The sequence below is a fragment of the Nicotiana tabacum genome, chromosome 3, assembly GCF_000715075.1.
Source record: "Nicotiana tabacum cultivar K326 chromosome 3, ASM71507v2, whole genome shotgun sequence".
NCBI lineage: Eukaryota > Viridiplantae > Streptophyta > Magnoliopsida > Solanales > Solanaceae > Nicotiana > Nicotiana tabacum.
The window spans coordinates 797,774-821,761 of record NC_134082.1 but is presented as its reverse complement, the minus strand read 5'-3'; the positions used below and the strand labels follow the sequence as shown (position 1 = coordinate 821,761).

The following is a 23,988-nucleotide window of genomic DNA, read 5'->3' as shown; positions in this document are numbered from 1 at the left end:
AGATATAGATAGATATCAATATAGATATAGATATGGATATGTATAGATATAAATTTGTAATTATACTACTATAATTTAATTATTGTTATTGTACTATACTTGATTTTGCTCTACTATTTGATTCTTTCGTCGAAGGTCTTTTTATGGAATAAATTCATGTATCTCAAAATTTATGTCACTTAAATTTACTTATTTTTATGTATCTCAAAATTTATGTATCTCAAAAATAAATTTACTTATATGATGAAATTGGACAAGAATGGATCTGAATTATTGTGCTGATTGGTTAATTCAAATAGGTAATCGTGTGCTATCAACACTAAAGGAAATAACTTATTTTTTGAAGATTTAAATTCTTAGTGGCTTCTTCTTCTTTTTTTTTTTGCTTATGTAATATTAGCTCATACCAAATTTCAATTTAATTATAATTGTATTTTATCCAAAAAGAGTTCTATTTCCAAATTGTAAAAAAATTGAACTTTTGCACATTATGTTTTTTGAATGGTTAGTATTATTGGCTTTTGCAAATCATTTTTCTTTCTTGCGTTCAGTAGCAACTTCAATTGTTGAGTTTAATTTTATATTAATATTTATGTCCAAGCAAATATTAAGCATTTAAAGGGGAATCTTTCTCTTATTTAATCTTTTTATTCTTCCCTTTGTTTTATTTTGTTTATATCACAATTGTGCACCTAAAATTTAGCACAATTACTCGATCTATTCTGAGTAACGTGCAACTAGAGAAAATCATATGGCATCATTGGAAGATTTGGTGTCATAATTTAAGTTGAAAATTTATATAAGACAGAATGTTTATGATTTTAATATTTTAAATATTAAATTTTTTACTTAGTTTAAATAAGGAAAAATTTAATAATTAAATTAAATTTTAGTTGATTTTAAACTCATAAATATTAAAAATAATAATTAAAAGACCGTTCTATCCAATTTAAATCTATTTTTAAAAGAGTAAAAAAGCGAACGATATTTCGATAAGGGCCTTCATGCTTTTAATATAGTATTGATTCATAATTAAGTTATTTGTAGTCTTCAAGAACAATTAATATTAAGGGTAGAATAGGAAAAAAATAATTAATTTTCTCTTGAACTTTTAAAATGACAAATAATTTGAGATGGAGGGGGTATGTAAGAATACTCTTAGGCTTCATTTGTTTGCAGTGAATGGAGGTCTGAATCTTAATTATTCATATATTTCAGACATTAAGTGCATTTGTTTTAAAGTCTGAATCTTAATTATTCAGATCTTAATCATTAAGCGTGTTTGTTTTTTTTTACTTCATAACCACTTAATGGGAGTATGTGACTGAATAGGTCTGTATAATTAAGATCTATAACAAAGACTTAATTTCATTAAGATGCTATCATCCATAATCATTATTGAATGTCGCCACCGCCAACCATTATCAACTACCACCATGCCACCCACCACGACCATACTCAACCACCACCACCACCACAACCATCATCCTCGATCATAGCTGCTACTATCGACTACCACCGCCCACCATCCCCACCACTCCCATCACTCACACCATCATCATTTTCAACCACAACCAACACTCATCCACCTCAACTACCACAACTAACCACCCCCGTCACCATCAACAATCATAGCCGGCACTATCTATCATTATAAACTACTACCACCTCAATCATAACTACTACCATCACTCGCCATTACTAACTATCACCACCCACTACCACCATCCTCAATCGTAATAGCCACCACTACCAATAACTAGATACTACCCTGAACCACCACTATCAACTAAAACTACCACCAAGCACCGCCTCTAGTCGGCATTCACAAGCAACGCCGTTAGCCATCACTATCGACAACTACCATAGAATATTAGATTAATTAGCATTTTAATTGAATTTTGTGTTTATTAATTTTGAAATAAAGATAAATTTTATACATTTAGATATTAATAATCAAACAGTCTTAATCATTTAGTATTCAGATTTTAATACACGTCTTAATATTCAGATGTGTATTCAAATTCAAATATCTTAATCTTAATACACATCTTGATATTCAGATGTATATTCAGATTCAAACGTTTTGATATTAAAAATAGAACAAAAAAACAAATGAGGGCTTAATGGACAAGAAAGTTGTGTGCTTAGCTTAAAATGGACAAGAATTTTTTGGGATGATTGAGCCCCATTTCCAACCGAGAGGTTGTGAGTTCGAGTCTCCCCAAGAGCAAGGTGGGAAGTTCTTGGAGGGAAGGATGTCGGGGGTCTATTTGGAAACAGTCTCTCTACCCTAGGGTAGGGGTAAGATCTGCGTATACACTACCCTCCTCAGACCCCATTAAGTGAGATTATACTGGGTTATTGTTGTTGTTGCTGCATACCGTGACTCCTGGCTAACTATTGCAGCCATAAAGGGAAATAATTACTCCATTCAATAAGGAATAATGCATCAATATTTTTAGCATATAAATACATCTTTTGTCACTCATGAGTCATGCCTAGTTAATGCAGCCGTGAAGGGATAAAATAAATCCTGGACCTCTTATATATACGTAATAACCAAATTTAATAAAATAATTTGGTGATTACGATTACATTTTTAATATAAGTAATTACAGTAAATAAAAAATGAAATGCTATCAATTTAAAAGTCAATTTTACTGTAGCTGTTCTGAAACTTTTCAGTAAATGATATCTTGTTTTTTGGTATATAATATTTGTGTATTTTTCTAATATTATATTAATTCAAATTTTCCGAGAAATCGTCACAAGGTATCTCTATGTGAAACATTTGAAGTCCCAAGAATATTGATACTCCATAATTTTCTTGGCCAATTTAACTTATAACATTAACAATAATACTTAATTTGCAGATAAGTTTAACAAAATCTTCTCATCAATTGTTTTCTGAATTTAGAAATTTAAAGCCACATATATGTCACGTCCAAAACTACCTCCTAGACGTGGCTGACACCTAGCTAACACCACTTGCCAGACGAACTTCTTTCTCTAACGCTTAACCATTTACACAAACACTGAGAGAAAAAGATGCAGGCCTAATAGAATTATTAGTAATTAAAGAGTAAATAATTATTGCCCAATACCTTAGTCAATTGATAGAAAAATCAACAATCACTCAAATAATAAAACTCTAGTCCAAATCTCACACTAAGACCGTGGAGCATCTAAAAGAGTAACATGAGTTTTATTGACGGGCATGCAAACCCCAAAGAAAATGAAATAGCTAACACGAGCTAGGTAAGTCTGAAACGAAAGCCTCCACGAACAATGTGGTGGCTCACCTCAACAATAGGATCCACTCGAACAAACTCGTCAGCCACTAGCTCTATCTCCCGCAATGACATCTGCATAGAGATGCAAGTAAGGAGTGAATTATACGTAAATATAACCCAGTAAGATCCTCGACCCGTCACTTTAGATACCTCTGGAATAAGTGTTAGAAAATACAAAAAACATCACAACATGAATGATATAGTAAATATGATAATTATACAATAACTCAATATATGTGTATCAACAAGTTATTAAGAATTAACCAACAAGATACCCACTAAGGACTTATCAGAATTGCAGTAAAGGAAATTTACCAACACACCTATGAGTCCACAACGACACCACAATGCCTCAAATATATAACAGAGCATACAAAATACTCACTGAAGCATACACAATGGCCCAAATATATCTAGAAGCATACACAATGCTCGGGTGATGTACAAAGGCATACATAATGCCCCAATATCATGGCGCACAGCCATATTAAACTCAACATTATGGCGCACAGCCGTATGAAACTCAACATCATGGCGCACAGCCGCATCAAACTCAACATCATGGTGCACAACCGTATCAAACTCAACATCATGGCGCACAACCGTATCAAACTCAACATCATGGCGTACAGCCGTATCAAACTCAACATCACGGCGCACATCCGTATCAAACTCAACCTCATGGCGCACAGCCGTATCAAACTATCAAACTCAATATCATGGCTCACAACCGTATCATGCCATCAAACAACTTATAAAATAATTGTTTTTTTATTTTCATAAAATAATATATTTGCGGCTAGTCTAAGACCACCGATTCTATCAAGTGCATGCTTGTTCCAACACATGGACCAGACAGAAAAAAATACATTTTCAAAACGGGTTTTAGAAAAGCAAGCATCAAAGCTTAAAGCCTCACTTATCTCGCTAACGACAAGTTCATCAACCTTGAAAAGTCTAGAACGCCAATCAAACAATCTCAATGGCCTCAATCTGGAGCTCTAAAACTCACGCTGCTAGCTTCCAACGCAGCGAGCGAATTCCTGAAAGAAAATCCTATCCTTCTGTTGAAATTTCCTTGTTAATAGCTATAAGCCCTAGTATACCTAATATCTGCTAAGAAAATCTCTCGTGAAGGTGTTAAAAGGGTAGGCTTGGCCCACATGTATACCTTTTAAATATTAAATTAAAGTTACTTACTTCTAATTCTTAATTTTTACTAATATGTAACTAGCACACTAATCACTTATTTGATACACTATTTTACTACCTTAGTATTTGACTCAATAGCTATGAATAAAGTTAACTCCAACTCATAATTAATAAGTATATAAAAAAATATTTCGGGTTATTACAATATAACAATAATATATCAACATTTCATACGACTGAATAAAAGAAAAAACCAGTTCTAAAATAGAACAATAGTAAATTTAAAGTACATGACAACATTTTTGTAAAACTTAAAGCATATTCTAGGCTCTAGTTACTAAACGTGAAAATAGATTATTGTACCATGATAACTAAGAAAAGAAAGCAACAAATATTTCATTTGAAATGAAATACATGAGCACAATTGTGAATTTAAAAAGGATCTAACACAAAGTAATCTTGAGCAAGCAAATTGCTATAGTCCACAATGTCAAAACGTAGCAGCTCACATTGTTGAGGAGAGGTGATTGTTGCATTAATATTTGGGGAGATAATAGAATTGGCCAAATATGAGGCTCCACAACTACCTTCTCATGTCCTGATCTTTACTCCACTATTTTATGACTGAGTCCCTCCCTCACGATAATGTTTCATGCGCCTTGCCGCAAACATACATTAATTAGAAGTGAGATACTTATACTCCTTTGTTATAATTGCTTTTGCCGTTTCTGATTCTTCTAAATTATGAAAGCTAATTACTCCCTTAACATTAATTAGGAGTTATATGGAGGAGTGGGGATTTGTTTGGTCATGAGGAATTAAGAAGCCGTTTCTGATTGCTCATTATTTAATTTCTTAATACAAACTTTTGGGTTTTCTAATATAATTTGAATTTGAAAGAAAATAATGAGAGAAAAGAAGCAAAAAAAGGAGAAAAAAAGATAAATGTGATTCTTCGCCTAAGAGAGGTGTCAAGTCACCTTTTTTATTCCCACCTTTATATATATATATATATATTAGCCCGTGGTGAGCATTGGCGCAAGCGCTATATTGAACATTATTTTACCTTTGCTAGGATGCACTATATGTATGGGGTAAAATTGGTTTACAATGAAGGGTTGAATGGTAATATGACACGTAGAATCAAAGATAGACAAAGGGCAGGAGGACATAACCAATACCAAATACAGCGAATGTAATCGATATCGAGTAAAGAAGGGAGCGCAGTCGGTAGTAGAAGTTCAAAGGTTTGTCGTCGGAAGACATTCGATGGGAGAATATTCGTTAACAATAAATGAGCGACCATTGCATAGAATATTTGCATTCAAAGTCGACCATTACATGCATATCAATGACTCTTTTATTACCATTTAAGAGGGGCTTGACCCTAGGATCTTGTTTCCGTAGGTAGAGCTATAAATAGCAGGCTCAGTAGGTATTATCTTCGGCATGATAAATTACACAAAGATCTGAAGGCATCCCAGGTACTACAGACCAAGGCAGCTCGCTACTGCCTCGTGAATGGGCAATTATATAGAAGATCATACAAAGGACCGTTGGCCCGGTGTCTGGGGTCCTCGAAGGCAGATTACGTAATGCGGGAAGTCCACGAAGGAGTTTGCGGGAATCAGTCTACTGCATATTCGTTAGTTATAAAGTTGATCAAGGTAGGTTATTATTGGTTGCGGATGGAGTAGGACACAAATGCATTCGTTCAAAAATGTGACATACTTGGTCTGTTACCATCGGGTCCTAGAAAGGTAAGATTTCTTTTAGTTTTAACTGATTACTTCACTAAATGGGTTGAAGCAGGTCCTTACCAAAAGACCGATGAATGAGAAGTGGTCGACTTCATACGGGACAACATAATTTATCGGTTCGGAATACTGAGGGAAATTGCTTGTGACAATGGGCCGCAATTCATAGGTTCAAAAGTCACAAATTTTTTGGAAGGGTTTGGAAATCAAGAGAATTACTTCTTCACCGTACCATCCAAGTGATAATGGACATACGGAATCAACCAAAAGATGGTGTTTCGATATTATTTTGGGTGTTCCGAAAGTTGGAATAAGTTTGAATAGTGGTATATGACTTGTTTGTATTTTTGGTTGAGGTCTTGGGGGCCTCAGTATGAATTCGGAAAGTTGTCGGAAAGATTGGAATTGGGAAATTAGGGCTTGAAACTAGAGAGTTTAAATTGGGGATTTGAGGGGCCATTCGAGGTTTGATTTTGATGATTTTGGTATATATAGACTCGTGAGAGGATAAGGATTCTAGTATTGTGTTTTTATCGAATTCCGAGATGTGGGCCTAGGGGCCGAGTTTGACCAATTTCGGGATTTTGAGTTTAATTTGATAATTTTTGTGTGGGCTTTGTCCCTTTTGCATGTATTGATGATATGATTCTGATTTTGGATAGATTCGGGATGATTTGAGGCCGAGTCAAGAGGCAAGGGCATTGTGGAGTAGATTTTCGTCCGATTCGAGGTAAGTAACGATGGTAAATCTAGACCTGAGGGTATGAAACCCCAGAATTTAGTATTGTTTTGATAAATGAGGTGACGCACATGCTAGGTGACGGGCATGTGGGTGTGCACTGGTAGGGATTGTGACTTGGTCTGTCCCATGGCAACTATAGAGTTGCATATTTTGATAAACTCTATATGATATCTACGTGTTTTAGAAATGTATCTGTTAACTTGGGGTGAATGTCATATTTGGGGCCTCGTGCTGAACTGTTTGGACCCTCGGGGGTATTTTACTACTATCCTCACGTTGTTTTGATTTGAAAGAATATTCTCAGTCATGATTTTTACCTATTTATTGTTTGATTCAGTTTCATTACTCTACTTTTAATATATGAAAACTGTTTGGGCTGAATTCCTTGATTTTTCACTGAAATGCCCGAGTGACAGTGAGATTAATGATTGATCGTGTGGCACGCCGTCCACTTATATATGATATTATGGGATCGTGTGGCACGCCGTCCACTATATATATATATATATATATATATATATATATATATATATATATATATATATATATATATATATATATATATATATATATATATATATGGATCGGTCTGCACGCCGCAACGATATGTATTGGATCGGGCTGCACGCCACAACGATATAGCGCTTGGGCTGTAAGAGCCCCTCCGGAGTCTGCACACCCCTAGTGAGCGCAGTCGATTAAGTGTATTTACGGATCGGGTTGCACGCCGTTGCGATTATTATTATTGAGCTATCTATCGAGCGAGAGTGTTGAGCGTGAGTGCTGATTGATGAGGGTTGAATCACGAGTGACTAAGAGGCTTTTCCGAGGGGCCATATATATATATATAAGTGATACTTTGCCTGAGGGGATTGTTTATGAAATTACTGTTTTCACTCTTCTTTTATACTAAGCCGCTATTGAAAAATGATGAACAAATATTTTAAATAACTTTCATCGAAACTGGAGTTTTTACGAGATGTTTGGAATTGAACTACATATTTGACTTATGATGTGGAACCAGTAGCTATTTTGGAGCGACGGGTCCGAAAGTTGAGATCAAAGGATATAGCTTCAGTAAAAGTGCAGTGGAGAGGTCGGCCCATGGAGAAGGCTACTTGGGATACCGAGCGGGAGATGCGGAGAAGATATCCACACCTATTTGAGGCTTCATGTATGTTTCTTGACTCGTTCTAGGATGAACGTTTGTTTAAGAGGGGGAGGATGTAACAACCCAACCGGTCGCTTCATGAGTTACAGTCTCGCTCTCCCTATTTCTGCTTCTTTATGTGTTGTTCAGCTGTATTTTATCATATCGTGTTGGTTGTTCTATGTTCGGGATGGTCATGGAGGGAAATGAGACACTTAGTCTCTTATTTGGAAGTATAAGTTGGAAAAATCAACCGGATGTTGACTTATGCATAGAAGTTCTCGGATATGAATTATGATGGTTCGGATAACTTTGTAAGGTGATTTTGGACTTAGGAGAGTGTTCAAAATGTAATTTGGAGGTTCGTGGTAGATTTAGGCTTGACTTGGCAAAATTGGAAATTTTGCATTTTTTGGTCTGCAGTGGAAATCTTGATATCGGGGTCAGAATGGAATTCCGGAAGTTGGAGTAGGTCCGTTGTGTCATTTGTGATATGTGTGAAAAATGTCAGGTCATTCGGATGAGGTTTGATAGGTTTTTAGATCGGTTGCGGAATTCGGAAGTTTGGAAATCCTTAGGCTTGAATCCGAGGGTGATTTGGTGTTTCGATATTGTTTTGAGTGTTCGAAGGTTGGAATAAGTTTGAATATTGGTATATACTTGTTTGTATTTTTGGTTGAGGTCCCGGGGGCCTCGGGATGAATTCGGAAGGTTGTCGGAAAGATTGAAATTGGAATTGAGCAGCTTCAGCTGCTGTTTTCTGTCATAACTGCACCTGCGGATTGGGGACCATAGGTGCGAGCCGAAGAAGCGGAAAGGTGATTGCAGAAGCGACATTAGTCGCATGAGCGGAAGGCTGGACCGTATCTACGAGCCCGCAGGTGCGAGACCTGGGTCGCAGGTGAGACATTTGAGGAGTTAAGTGAATTTCTTCAGGAGCAGATTTTTGGGCGCAGAAACGGCCCGCAGGTGCGAAATTTTGTCCGCAGACACAAAAATCACTAAGCAGAAAGTATATAAGTTCCCCTTCGCGAAATTTAGCCCATTCCACCATTTTTGAAGTCGGGATTGAAGCTTTTGGAGGGTTTTGAAGAGGAAATCAAGGAAAAACTTGTTGAGGTAAGATTTTTAAACTAGATACTTGTATCTATGGTGAAGTTCAGTTGATTAAACATGGAAATTGAAGAGATTAGAGGTGAAAATTGGGAAATTAGGGTTTGAAATTAGAGAGTTTAAATTGGGGATTTGAGGGGCCATTCGAGGTCCTATATTGATGATTTTGGTATGTATAGACACGTGAGAGAATAAGGATTCTAGTGTTATAATTTTTATCGAATTCTGAGATGTGGGCCCGGGGACCGGGTTTAACCAATTTCGGGATTTTGAGTTTAATTTGATAATTTTGCGTGGGCTTTGTCCTTTTGGCATGTATTAATGATATGATTCGAATTTTGGATAGATTCGGGACGATTTGAGGCCAAGTCGAGAGGCAAGGGCATTGTAGAGTAGATTTTCATCCGGTTCGAGGTAAGTAACGATGGGACCTGAGGGTATGAAACCCAGAATTTCGTACTGTTTTGATAAATGAGGTGACACACATGCTAGGTGATGGGCGTGTGGGCGTGCATTGGTAGGGATTGTGACTTGGTCCGTCCCGTGGCAACTGTAAAGTTGCATATTTTGATAAACTCTATATGATATTTACTTGTTTTAGAAATGAATCTGTTAACTTGCGCTGAATGCCATGTTTGGGCCTCATGCCAAACTGTTTGGACCCTCAGGGGTATTTTACTACTATCCTCATGCTGTTTTGATTTGAAAGCATATCCTCAGTCATGACTTTTACCTGTTTATTATTTGTTTCAGTTTCATTACTCTACCTTTAATATATGAAAACTGTTTGGGTCGAGTTCCCTGATTTTTTTCTAAAATGCCTGAGTGACTATATATATATATATATATATATATATATATATATATATATATATATATATATATATATATATATATATATATATATATATATATATATATATATATATATATATATATATATATATATATATATATATATATATATATATATATATATATATATATATATATATATATATATATATACCGCAGCGATATAGCATTTGGGCGGTAGGAACCCCTCTGGAGTCTGCACACCCCCAGTGAGCGCAGTCGACAATGTGTATTTATGGATCGGGCTGCACGCCGCAATAGTTATTATTATTGAGCTATCTATTGAGCGGGAGTGCTGAGCATAAGTGCTGATTGATGAGGGCTGAGTCACGAGTGACTGAGAGGCTTGCCCGATGAGCCATATATATATGAGTGAAACTTTGCCCGAGGGGCTTGTTTATGAAATTATGGTTTTCACTCTTCATTTATTCTGAGCCTCTATTGAAAAATGTTGAACAAATGTTTTAAATAACTGTAACGACCCAATTGGTCGTTTTGAGCAATTGCATCCGGTTCGGCAGTTTGAGATCACGAGCAACATCATATTATGTGTATCAACTTGTGTGCGCAGTCCGGGCGTGAAACCAGAAAGCTTTTATGTGAAAATATGAAAAATATAGTAATTTCTAGAGTTAAAATTTGGTTTTTAGTTGACTTTGGTCAACATTTTTGGTAAACGGAATCAGATCTGTGTTCAATGATCCTGGAAGGTCCGCGGTAAAATATGGGACTTGGACGTATGCCCGGAATTGAATTCCGAGGTCCCTAGCCTTAGAAAATATTTTTTGAAGAAAATTATTGTGCTGGTTTTTAAAGGAAATAAAGGTATGAATTAATATTTGAACTCGTTGGTATCGGGCTCGTATTTTGGTTTCGGAGCCCGGTACAAGTTTGTTATGATATTTAAGTCCTATATGTAAAATTTGGTGAGAACCGAAATTGATTTGACGTGCTTTGGACGTCCTGTTGAAAAATTAGAAAATTTGAGTGTCCTTGAGAAAATCATGAGTTTTGATGTTAAATTTATAGTTTTTGATGTTATTTTGATGATTTGATCGTACGATCAAGTCCGTATGATGTTTTTAGACTTGCGTGCATGTTTGGTTTGAAGCTCCGATGTAACGACCCGACCGGTCGTTTTGAGCTTTTGCACCTTGCTCGTCAGTTCTCGGGCATGACTTGCCCCGTGTGATGGATTATGACTTATGTAAATCGTTGGTTTCGGTTTTCAGGGTAATCAGAATGAATTTGGAAGAATAGTTCTTAGTTTGAAGCTTGAAATTTGAAAAGTTTGACCAAGATTTGACTTGTTGGTATATGATCTCGGATCGGAATTTTTCTCATTTGGTTAGCTCCGTTAGGTGATTTGGGACTTAGGAGCGTGATCGGAATGCATTTTGGAAGTTCGTGGAAGGTTTAGGCTTGAATTGGCGAAATTGAGATTTTGGCATTTTCCGGTTGATAGGTGAGATTTTGATATAGGGTCGGAATGGAATCCCGGAAGTTGCAGTAGATTTGTTGTGTCATTTGTGACGAGTGTGCAAAATTTCAGGTCATTCGGACGTGGTTTGTCTGAATTTTTATCAAAAGCGTAATTTGGAAGTTCTTGAAATTCTTAGGCTTGAATCCGATGTGATTTTGGTATTTTAATGTTGTTTTGAGAGTTCCGAAGGTTGGAACAAGTTTGAATGAGGTTATGGGATGTGTTGTCATGTTTTGTTGAGGTCCCGAAGGCCTCAGGTGATTTTCGGATGGCTAAACGGATCAATTTTGGACTTTGGACTTGACAGTTTTTGTTGGTTTGTATTGTAGACAAATTGTTCTTCGCGTTCGCGGTCAGGGACCCGCGTTCACGAAGGGTGTTTTTATATGTTGATATTTTTGTTCTACGCGTTCGCGAGGAAGGGGACGCGAACGCGAAGGTGGAGGCGTCATGTGCATCGCGGACGCGAGACTTGGGTCGCGTTCGCGAAGAGGAGTAAGGTCGTTGGGAACCCCCGGCCCATGTGCTATGCGTTCGCGAGAGTTGGACCGCGTTCACATGGAAATTGTCCGCGTTCGCGAAGGGAAAAATAGAGAGGCAGTGAATTTGGTCTACGCGAACACGAGAGATCGGTCGCATTCGCAAAGAAAGTAATTTTACCTCGGGTAGAATGTTTAAAAGTGAGTTTCGTGAGCATTGGTCTATTTTCTCCATTGTTGAACGATTTTTGGAGCTTTTGAGAAAGATTGAAGAGGGAATCGAAGGGTAACACTTGGAGGTAAGATTTTTGAGCTCTATACTCGATCCTATGTTGATTCTTACTTGTTTAATCATAAAATATGTGGAAATTAAAGCAAAAAATTGGGAAATTAGGGCTTGGATTTGGAGAGTGTAAATTGGGAATTTGAAGGGCAATTGAGGTCTGATTTTGATGTTCTTGGTATGTATTGACTCGTGAGAGGATGAGGATTCTATTGATGTGACTTTTATCAGATTCCAAGACGTGGGCCCGGGGGCCGAGTTTGAGCAATTTCGGGTTTTTTGATTTAAATTGGATATTTTTGAGTGGGCTTTGTTCCCTTAGCATATTTTAATAGTTATGTACTGATTGTGTCTAGATTTGGAGCATCCGAAGGTCGATTCGTGAGGGCAAAGGCATCACGGGCTAGAGTTTGGACCGGATCGAGGTAAATAATGATTGTAAATATTTTCCTGAGGGTTTGAAATCTCGGATTTCACTTTGTTGTGCTACTTTGAGGTGACACACATGCTAGATGACGAGCGTGGAGCTGTGCACCGTTGGGGATTGAGACTTTGTCCGTCCCGTACAACTGTTAAGTCGCGTATTTGATTTGAAAATCTTATGATATTCCATGTTTTAGAGGCTGGTATTATATTTTGGGTTGTATGCCATGTTTGGGGCCTTGTACCGACCTGTTGAGACCCTTAGAGGCATTTTTACTATATTTCCTCACTCTATTTGTTTTGAAAGCATATCCTCAATCATGTTTTACTTGTTTATTGTTTGAATCTGGTTTTATCATTTTACTTCTTAAAATGTGAAAACTGTTTGGATTGAGTTCCCTGTTTTACTGATGGTCATGAGTGATCGTGAGGTTGACGACTGAGATAGACTGAGGGTCTGATTGTGAGGTTGATGACTGAGATAGACCGAGGGTCTGATTGTGAGGTTAGTGACTGAGAGAGGCCGAGGGCCTGGTTGTGAGGATTATATATCTATGGATTAGGCTGCACGCCGCAGGGCTGAGTGTGAGCGCTGATTGGTAAGAGTTGAGTCACGAGTGACTGAGAGGCTTGCCTGAGGGGCTATAGATATACATGTACATGAGTGATGCTTTGCCTGAGGGGCCTATTTATGAACTTACTATTTTTCACTCCTCCTTAAAGTGAGTTTTTATCGAATATGTTGATTTAATTACTGCTTTTACTCATCTTTAGATCGAGACTCTATTGAAAATATTGAGCAATCGCTTTAAACAACTTTCATTCAAACTGAAGTTTTCAAGTTATGAAATGGGTATAAATTTTTGTTTTGCCCGAGAGGCTGTATACGAACTATGTTTTGTCCGAGGGGCCGATTATGATTTTCATCTCTTTTATTATAAATGGCATTGCACCCCTACTGAAATTGTTGGAAAGCATTTTCAAATGATTTTTACCAAAGCTGGATTTTAAATGAGACGATTGACTTGTATTCTGATTTGAAAGCTTGTTATGCTTATTGAGTTTATCATAAATGTGGATTCATCGTTTCCTACTGCCCAGTCTTTATTTACTCTTATTACTTATTGGGTTGGAGTACTCACATTACTCTCTGCACCTTGTGTGTAGATTCAGGTATTTCGGAACCCGGTAGCGGGTGTTGATTGCTCATATGCGGAGTCATCAGAGTTAGCAAGGTGGTTGCACGACCTTCGCAGCACTGCTTCCTTCCTCTCATTTTTATTATTGTATTTAGTACATTTTTAGACTCTTGTTGTACTCAGACCTTGGTAGATGCTCATGACTTGTGACACCCCGATGTCGGGCTTGTATAATTATTCCACATTTTTCTTTTAAATGTTCATTATGAGATTATTCGTTTATAAATGGTAAAAAAATAACTTTTATTGGAAAATGGTTGATTCAGAAGTTGTGTCGGCTGGCCTACTTTCACGATAGGTGCCATCACAACCGGGCTGATTTTTGGGTCGTGACATCCGAGGGCTTGGGTGAGTTTCGGATAGGTTTAGGCTATGCTGCGCTTGTTTTTGGATGCTTCATCGTCGTTTCTTCAAGCAACAATAATACCACATTAAGCAAATGAGATCCAAATTTAGTTTTGTTTAAACCATTAGATCTGTATCAAAATTAGAGAGTCATAGGAAAAAGAATCATCGAATTTGGACATCGTATGAGGAAGTTATACTCATTTTCATGTCGGAAAAAAATTGCTGGTTTCTGGTGTGTTTGCAAATGCGAACTTTTTCATCGCATTTGCGATTCCTAGTTCGCAAATGCGAACTTTTTGTCGCAAATGCGACTTCTGTCAACCCTGCTTTGTTCGCAATTTGTGAGGGTTCGCAATTACGAACCTTGGGTCGCAAATGCGACATCTGAGGCCTGTTAAGTGAGGTTTTTGACGAGATTTTCGCCCATTTTTCAATTTTCTTAAACCCTAAACCTCCATGGGCAATATTTCAAAGACCCAAACTTCTCCAAATTATTGGATAAGTGTCGCTAATTAATTTTCAACTATATTTTGTGGTTATATCTTAGATTTAATATCAAATTCATGAGAATCTAAAGGAAAATTTGGGGAAAATTGCGAAATCTTTCAAAAATGTAAAATGATGATTTGAATGACCAAATGGTATCAGAATTAGATAATTTTTATATGGGTAAACTCGTAGCGGAATGGGTGTTCGATCTTTATAAATTTTGTTGGGTTCCGAGGTACGGGCTCGGGGAGTTGACTTTTGTTGTGTTTTTGCAAATTGTATAAGAATCATAGTTTTGTTAATTGAAATTATTTTCTCTTGCATTGTTTGATGTATTCAAGTTGTTTTTGGCTAGATTGAGCTGAGAGTTGATGAATTGGTAAAGGAAAAGCTAAATTGAGTATTGAATTAGCTGGATTGAGGTAAGTATCTTGCCTAACCTTGTGTGGGGGACTTCCCTTTAGGATTTGAGTCTTCTATGCTAATTGTAGTCCGTGCATGCGAGGTGACGAGTGTATGCTCGGACTTATTTGTGGGAAATTGCCTCTAGGGTTCTTAGGTCCTTATGTTTATTATGTGGAAAGTATCCTGTTATGGTTGAGTTTTCTAATTGCTTATATTGCCTCTATATGCTCCATATGATGTTATTAGCTTTTCTCTAATTCGTACGTGTTACTTGACCCTTAATTACCTTAATTAAAGTGATTGGCTTCCTTATTGTTTTGATACTTCTTGATTGTGAGTTTCCTTTATGACTTCGTATAAACATGCTACATGTCTAATTGTTGTGGTTACCGGTGTAGTTATCACGTGCTTATTATGTCTGGTTGTTTTGTTGAGGTTATCGTGCTTCTTGATTTTTCCGTGATCCTTATTATGTACTATTTTTGTTTAAATTGACGATTATTCATGTTGAACAAGACTTATGACATTCTTTTGGTAATTGTCCATTGTTGAGTATTGACTCGAGTTGAGATCTATATTGCAAAGCTAACTGTTGAAACAAGATTGTTTATTGAGTTATTGTTTCTATTGTTGATTCCCTTGCCGGGATGTTATTGTTTCTATTGTTGATTCCCTTGCCGGGATGTTATTGTTTCTATTGTTGATTCCCTTGCCGGGATGTTATTGTTTCTATTGTTGACTCCTTTGCCAGGATGTTATTATTCATATTGTTGACTTTCTTGCCGTGATGTTATTGTTTCTATTGTTTGGGTGAGGAAGAGTGTAAAGCACGAAGGGTGATGTCGTGTACATTTCTATTTATGCATATTGTGAGGAAGAGTGTAAAAGCACGAAGGGTGATGTCGTGCCACATTATTGAGAGTAAAAGCACGACGGGTGATGTTGTGCATGATCATGTGAGGAAGAGCGTAAAGCAGAAGGGTGATGCCGTGCACATTTCTATTTATGCATATTGTGAGGAAGAGTGATAAAGCACGAAGGGTGATGTCGTGCACTTTCTGTTTGTTGTGTTTCTTTGTAGTTATCAATTCAAGTGTTTTAATTGTTCAAATTTCTTTACTGCCGTGACACTTGTGATGGAACCCCATAGAGTTTTTAATACTTCGCCGTATTTATATATATATTTCAATACTTCAAATTTCAATAATTCTTTCATTTCTTTAAATTCAATTAGTTGCTCGATTAAATTCCCTTAAACCATCTGAGGTTGTATTTTACTTAAAAGGAAATTTTTACTAAGTTAATTTCTTAAATCCCATGATAAAGGTAATAATTCTTTTGATAATATATTTTAATTGAAAATGATACTTTCTTGATTCAAATGATTTCTAAAAATAATTTCATCTTTTCTTGCTGAGTTCCTAGTTAGCTTAGAAGTTGTACTCTACTTTATGTTATGTAAATGAGACTCCTTGAATTTTAATTGCATTGATTATGGACCCTATTTACTGAGTAACATGAGAACGTTGTTGTGTAAAGAGAGATAGAAATATATGGGCACAAGGTGTCGGGTGAGCTAAAAGTTTGGTAATTGAGGTTATGATATAAGACATCGAGTTGAGATGGTTGTAATTGTGCATCAGGAACGGTATGATTTATTGAGCTGACATTGCCTTCCTTGTTTGAGTACATTTTTACTTGTATGTGTTCCAACTATGTTGATGTTAATTTAATTGGTTATCTTTCGTTTCCATCCGTGTTTCTCTTTATTGTTTCTTGTGATTATAGTTTTTTCTTTCCCTGCTGTTGATATTACTTGTCAATTTTAGGTTGATAGTTTATTATCAAATTCTGTTCAATTCAATTGACCAGTAGGTGTCTAGACTGTTCCTCGTCACTAGCCCACCGAGGTTAGTCTTGATACTTAGTGGGCACCTCCGTGGTGTGCTCATACTACACTTTTATATATTTTTGTGTACAGATCCAGGTATTGATCGATAGTAGCTGCGTGAATCATTGCGGTGGAGACTCAAAGTAAACCTGCTGCAGCGTTCATAGGTCTCGGAGTCACCTTCAATTGTACTTATTTCCATATGTTCCTTTTGTTTCGGAACAGTGATGTAATTATTTTTGTATAACTACTCTTAAAAAGGCTTATGACTTGTACCACTGGTTTTGGGAATTATAATTTGTTCAGAGTTGGTTAATTTGAAGTTAGTAAGCATCAATGTTATTTCAGTTTATGTTAGGCTTACCTAGTTTAGAGACTAGGTGTCATCACGACTCCTTCGGAGGGATTTTTGGATCGTGACATATAACTTGCTTCCATTTAGGATTTTTACGAAATGTTCGGAAATTGAACTACATATTTGACTTTGATATTTCTATTGAGATTCTATGTTATAGTATGTATATGATTTTAAATGCTCGTCACTGCACTCAGCCTTTATTTACTTTGGTTACTTACTGAGTTGGCGTACTCACGTTACTCCCTGCACCTTGTGTGCAGATCCAGGTGCCAAAGCATCCGAGTGAGAGCTGACTCTTGCGTTCAGAGCATTTCGGAGATTGCAAGGTAGTTGCATGGCGTCCGCAGCCTTGCCTTTCTTCTTCTTAGTTCAGTATTACATATTTCAGTCTCATTTTGTATTAAGTAAACAGTATCAGACTGTAGTATAGTGGCTCATGACTAGTGACACGAGGATCGGGCAGTGTGGATGTATTTGCGTATTTGTTTTCCGCATATTTTATTATATTAAAATGAAGGATTTTTTATCGTATTTGATTTGGGAATGAATTTACAAAAGACCTTTACGTTATTAGTGTTGAATCGGCTTGCCTAGTACTGTGATAGGCGCCATCATGATCGGGGTAGTTTGGGGTCGTGACACTTGGTACTTACTGGGTACCGTTGTGGTGTACTCATACTATACTTCTGCATATGTTTTTGTGCACACCCAGGTACATCCTACCATCCTTGATATTAGGAGTGTGTGTGTTGCTGCTCGGAGACTTCAACGTATATCTGCCAGCGTCCGCAGACCTCAGAGTCCCCCTCTATCCTTAGTGTGTTGTCTTTTCTTTATTCTCTTAGATGCTGATGTATAGAGACATTTAGTACTTCCTTAGAGTTTGTGACTTGTAACTACCGAGTTTTGGGTGTTTTTTACACTCTGAGTTGTAGATTTTTACTTGTACATGCCGAGCGGTAATTCAGTTATATATCTATCTGTTAAATGTGAGATTTAGTCGTATTTCAATTCTTTTTCGCAAATTGTTAGGCTTACCTAGTTTTAGAGACTAGGTGCCGTCACGACATCCTACGGAGGAAAACTTGGGTCGTGACAAGCTACTATTCAGTTATTACGGTAGTGTATTCGCTGTATTCATGAATACAATAGCAAAAATCGCCTGAAAATAGGGTTTTATAGCTATACGCGAATATATTCACATGTATTTGCGTCATGTATTTATGAATACCGTAATAACAATTACCTTAAAAATAGGTCTCTCCAGTTGTCTAATAACGAAAATAGGATCAATTGACATGATACACTCCTAATATAATTCAACAAAATTAATTCTAACATGCCTCATTATCAATCCGATTAATTAGAATGATTTTTCGGTTGTATATACTTGTTGTATTTAACTTTTGTATTTAGTGTATTTCAATATTTGTTTTTTACTGTTGCATTCATTAGATTCAATGTTTGTATTTATTATATTCGCTCTTTTGTATTTAGTGAATTCAGATGTATTTGTATCAATAGTATTTTAGTTATTTCTAATACATATTATTGCTGCTATATTCAGTATATTTCATTGGTTGTATTCACTATATTTTTATTTGTATTCAGTGTATTTTACTATATTTTAAAATTAAATGTATTTACTGTTTATATTCTATTCTATTTCAATATTTGTATTCGGTGTATTTCAATATTTATATCATGTTTTCATGCATACTGTATGTACAATATGCATGAATATAGGTGTATTCAGCTGTATTAAAAAAATACATACCTTTAAAATACATAAAAACAAGCAAAAAAATGTATTTATATAAAAATACAATGTGTTTGAGTGACATAATACAATGTATTTCTATTATTGTATGTGACTAAATAGAAAAGAAGAGAGGAAAGTTCACCGGAGATGGTGTTTTCCGGCTCGTCAGATCTGTATAAAATACAGTATCTGTCGTTCATGTTATAGTACCCATGCTCTACTCGGATTATTCTGAAATCATTTTTTCTCCTTGCGCAATGGCCCTAGCCTCAGAGCAACGAGCCCATCCTTACTAGGGGTGTGCATTCGAATCGGTTTATCGATAAATCGAATCGATTATTTGTTATCGGTTTATCGATATCAGTTTATTGATTTATCGATTTCGGTTTCGAAATTTTTCTTATCGAGTTATCGATTTCGATTTCGATTTTGTCCTCTTCGGTTATCGGTTTATCGATAAACCGATAAGATATACTAAAAAGACAAATATACCCTTATTCTATAATACCCTTTCCTTTACCCTAAGTCCCTAACCCTATTATTTCCTCTACCCATTCTTCAGTGCAGCTTCTGACTTTTCATTCCTGAAGAGGTATGAGTTTCCAAGGGACAGATGGATTCATGGCGCCTGATAAACTAGGTCGATTAGTTTTCCGGGTAGACAACTACACCAGAAGAAAGAATCGTTCCATTGCTGCTGGCAGAGGAAGATCTGGTGGTGGTGGACTTGTACTCATGGATGCACATGGTAAACCTCTCTTAACATTGAAACCTCGGGTATTAATTACATGTACATATGCTTTAATTTTTTTATATCATCACGAACTCGACTTCTTAGATTTAAGGTGATTTTTATATCTACTCCAATGATTTTATTATTTCCTACCATTTGGAAGAGGATTCGGGCATGCTATGCACCTCTTCGGGAGTGAAAAGGTCCCACAAATTTTCTTATTGGTGTAATCGATAAACGAATCGATAAGCCCCAAAAATCGATAAATTGAAATTGAAAAAATCGAAACCTTATTGAAACGATAACGATAAGCATATGTACAAATCGATAAGTAATTATCGATAAGGGTAAAAATTGAATCGATAAATCAAATGCACACCCCTACTCCTTGCTATGGAGGAATCTGATTTTGAAAAAAAGGTCCGTCTTTCCCCTCTTTCTCCCAACAGTTTAGAAGTATTTTCAATTACAGTAATCCTAGAGGATTTGGCCGGAGAATTCACGATTAGAATAAGGTATTTTGCTCGAAGAGAGAGAGAAGGAAGAGAGAGAAAGAAGAAAAATTCTAAGAGAGAATCATATATTAATTGAAAGAAAGAGAAAGCAAAAACATAAATAGCGTATTTCATGCCTCAATAGTATTATATACCATAAATACCTATTTTGCTATAAAATATAAAAGGTAGCTATAGAAAATAATGTTTTAAAATGATTTTAGTTTATAATAAATAGGGTGTATACCATTGTTATAGGAGGTAACTAAAATTTTCAGACTAATTTCGAATGGCCTTCAGCACATTTCCTTAAAATCTTCCCTCCAAAGAAAGAAGCACAACATCTTCTTTAGTCCAATTTCATAATCCTTTTAGGTCTGCCATTTAAAGTAAAAAAAGCAGAAACAACCAACCCTTTTTAAAGCACACATTTTTATTTTTATTTTTTAAAATTAAGAAGGCTTTTGACCTTAGAAAGAAACCTAATTTCAAAAATAATACAATAAGAGAAAAAGCTTTCTTCCATGTTTTCTCTTGGCGCACGTTAACGTGGCCTTGCTAACGTACGCGGCTGGAGCCATGAGAGGAAAAGGACGACCTAAACGGAATCTTATGAAAATTTCGACTACTAGTCAGAGATCAACAGACGCAAGGAAGGCAGTTATGGAGCTGTTTGTCTCACCAAAAGGGGTGAGAATTGAAGAACCAATAGGCAATACTACTCCGAGGAGCATGGTGAGTGAGCAGAGCAAACTAGAGTCAGATCCAACAATCAAAAATGGCAAGATGAAAGCAGTGATAGCTACACATGTAGCTAATAATGGACTAGGTTGTGGATTTGGGAGTGGGAAGACACAGACGAACTTGAATACGCCAAATAGCAATAAAACAGTGCCATGCAAAGATGATAATATTGAAATCCTCAAAGGTACTTGTCAAATAGAGAAGGTTAATGGAAATCAATCATGGGCAAATATTGCAGCAGGGAATAAGTTGGCAATGAGAGGCATGAATCTTCAATATATTGCACCGATGATTCAAGATGGGGAGAAAATTGTGAAATTAAATCTTAAGGATGTTGAGCAGGAAAATGCAAAATGGAGCACAACAATTGTACTGTATGTAATTGGGGATTCACCTTCCATAGAGCAGTGGAATGATTCCTTAATTCAGTAGGTAAATTCTCCGTAAAACCTCACATCTATTATCATAATGAAGATTATTTTGTAATCAGATTTGCAAATTTGGAAGAAAGGAACCAAGTGTTATATACTGGGCCTCACACTATCAACAACCAACCCATTATAATGAAAGCATGGACATCAGATTTTAATTTGCATGATGAAGTATTGAGAACCATTCCTTTGTGGGTGAAATTTCCAAATCTTCCCCTTAATTGCTGGAGTATGAAAGCACTAAGAAAGATAGGGAGTGCCTTGGGAAATCCAATGTATGCTGATGATTGTACAACTAGTACAATTAGAATTTCTTATGCGAGAATGCTGATTGAGATGGATATCACAAAGCCCCTTCCTAAAAGAGTGAAGATGCACGACCCAATGGGGAATACAATTGAACAAGAAATAAGCTATGATCGGGAGCCAACATACTACAATAAATGTCTAAATATAGGACACAATTGCTAAGAAAACATAGTTCAATAACCACAAAGACAGGCATACAGAGAAAGAGAAAACAAAGTCAAACAAGTATGGCAGAAGACTAAGAAAGCTGGTCCTAAAGACAATAATAAGGAGAAGGAGCAAACAAAGAGGATGGAAATAACAAAACCACCAGAGAATAGAACAGTGAAAATTAGTGCAGATGCAAACAACCTGAAGAAGAAGGGTAGACATCACTTACTGGGAAATCAGCAGCAAGAATGGCCCAAGCAAAGCAAGTTGAAGGTCAGACACTAGGCGACAATAAAGGATTTCAATCTTTAGGAAGTGAACAAGCAACAAATGAACCAGGAACAAGCAGTATACATGTGAGGAGTTATGGGGCATAGGAGATATATCATAATACCCAATTCATACCAGTATGAGTGTGATCACATGGAATGTTAGAGGTTTAAATAAAGCATACAAACAAAAGGACATAAAGGAGTTTATAAAGCAAAATAAAAAGGTAGTGATAGCCTTAGTTGAACATAAAATAAAGGAACAGAAAGCTAGCAACATAATTAGTAAAATCGCTCATGGATGGCAGTGGATATCAAATTTCAGCAACAACAATAAGAGCAGAATATGGATACTATAGGATCCCAGAATCTTTGGGTTTAAATCGATTGACATAGATGGCCAATGCATACATGGACAGGTCAGAACACACTCAAGATTACTAGCATTTGGATTTACAACAATATATGGTATGCATACTATAAAAGATAGATTGGATATGTGACAGAAATTGAGGCAGATAAATAGCTTGCAGCAAGGACCATGACTAGTAATGGGAGAGATTTTAATGCAGTATTGACTAGTCAGGATCAATTGCATGGTACTATAATGCAAGATATGGAAACAAAGGATTTTAGGGAATGCATGAGTGATACAGGAATAAATGAATTACCTGCTGTGGGAAGGGATTATACATGGACAAATAACCATACATATAGCAGAATAGATAGAGGATTGGTAAACATGGACTGGATGATAACAATTCCTAGTAAGAGTATACAAATCCTAGAGCCATCTTTCTCTGATCATTCCCCACTTAAGCTGACGATTTCACAAATGTATGGGAAGAAAACCAGTTCATTTATATTTTTCAATTGCATTGCTGAGCATCCTCAATTTATACAAGAAGTAGATCAAGCATGGAACTCAATTGGAGAAGATAGGAAGCTACTGAGAGATGGAACAAACTAAAAAGAGTTAAGCAAGCTGTGAGCACGCGATTTTTGCCTCACAAGAATTACTCCAAAAAGAATTCCCAAAATTAGATTTTTATCTAATTATTTGCTAAAATTAGGAATTACTGTGCAATTTGCTTGAGTGTTTGCATATTTTGTGCATATTTAATTAATGCATTGAAAATACAAAAAATATAGCATCTGCATTTAGAATTTAGTTTTGCATTTTTAGATTAATTAAGTAAATTGTTGCTTTACAAAAAATGAAAAAAAATAGTTTTTTGCTTTTAATTTTAGTCTTGAATTTTAGTAATTTTTCCTTTAATTGATACTTAATTTAATCGTGGTAATTATAATTTGAAGTCTAGTTAATTTAATAAGATAATTTAATCAGGGATTAATTTAGGTTTGTATTTTAATTTTAGTTTAAAAATATTTTTTTTTTAAAAATCAGAAAATGAAAAAAAAAAGAATAAGAAATCCATTTGGGGCCACATTTAATTAAAAAATTCCAGGCCCAAGTCGTTTTACCCCAGTCCAGCCCAAAACCCAGCCAAACAAAGCCAAAAAACCAGCTCAGACCCGTCCCAACCCGATCTGCCCCCTTTATAATTCAAACGACGTCGTTTTACCACTCATTCATCTGAGCCGTTGATTTGATTTCATCCTACGGCTACGATTTTGCCCCTAACCCGCCTCACCTGAATCCGACCCGTTTC

At 36.2% G+C, this 23,988-nt stretch overlaps 1 protein-coding gene across 1 annotated transcript; it reads left to right on the top strand.

The window, feature by feature from the left end:
• The first annotated feature begins 22,856 nt into the window (after positions 1 to 22,856).
• LOC142179614 (uncharacterized) lies at positions 22,857 to 23,285 on the top strand. The gene has a single exon (XM_075250612.1). The coding sequence runs from the start codon at positions 22,857 to 22,859 to the stop codon at positions 23,283 to 23,285; it is 429 nt and encodes a 142-aa protein (XP_075106713.1).
• The last annotated feature ends 703 nt before the right edge of the window (positions 23,286 to 23,988 follow it).

Bases quoted from the DNA above. Each gene is read 5' to 3' on its own strand.
- LOC142179614 (XM_075250612.1), top strand. From the start codon at position 22,857: ATGACTAGTAATGGGAGAGATTTTAATGCAGTATTGACTAGTCAGGAT.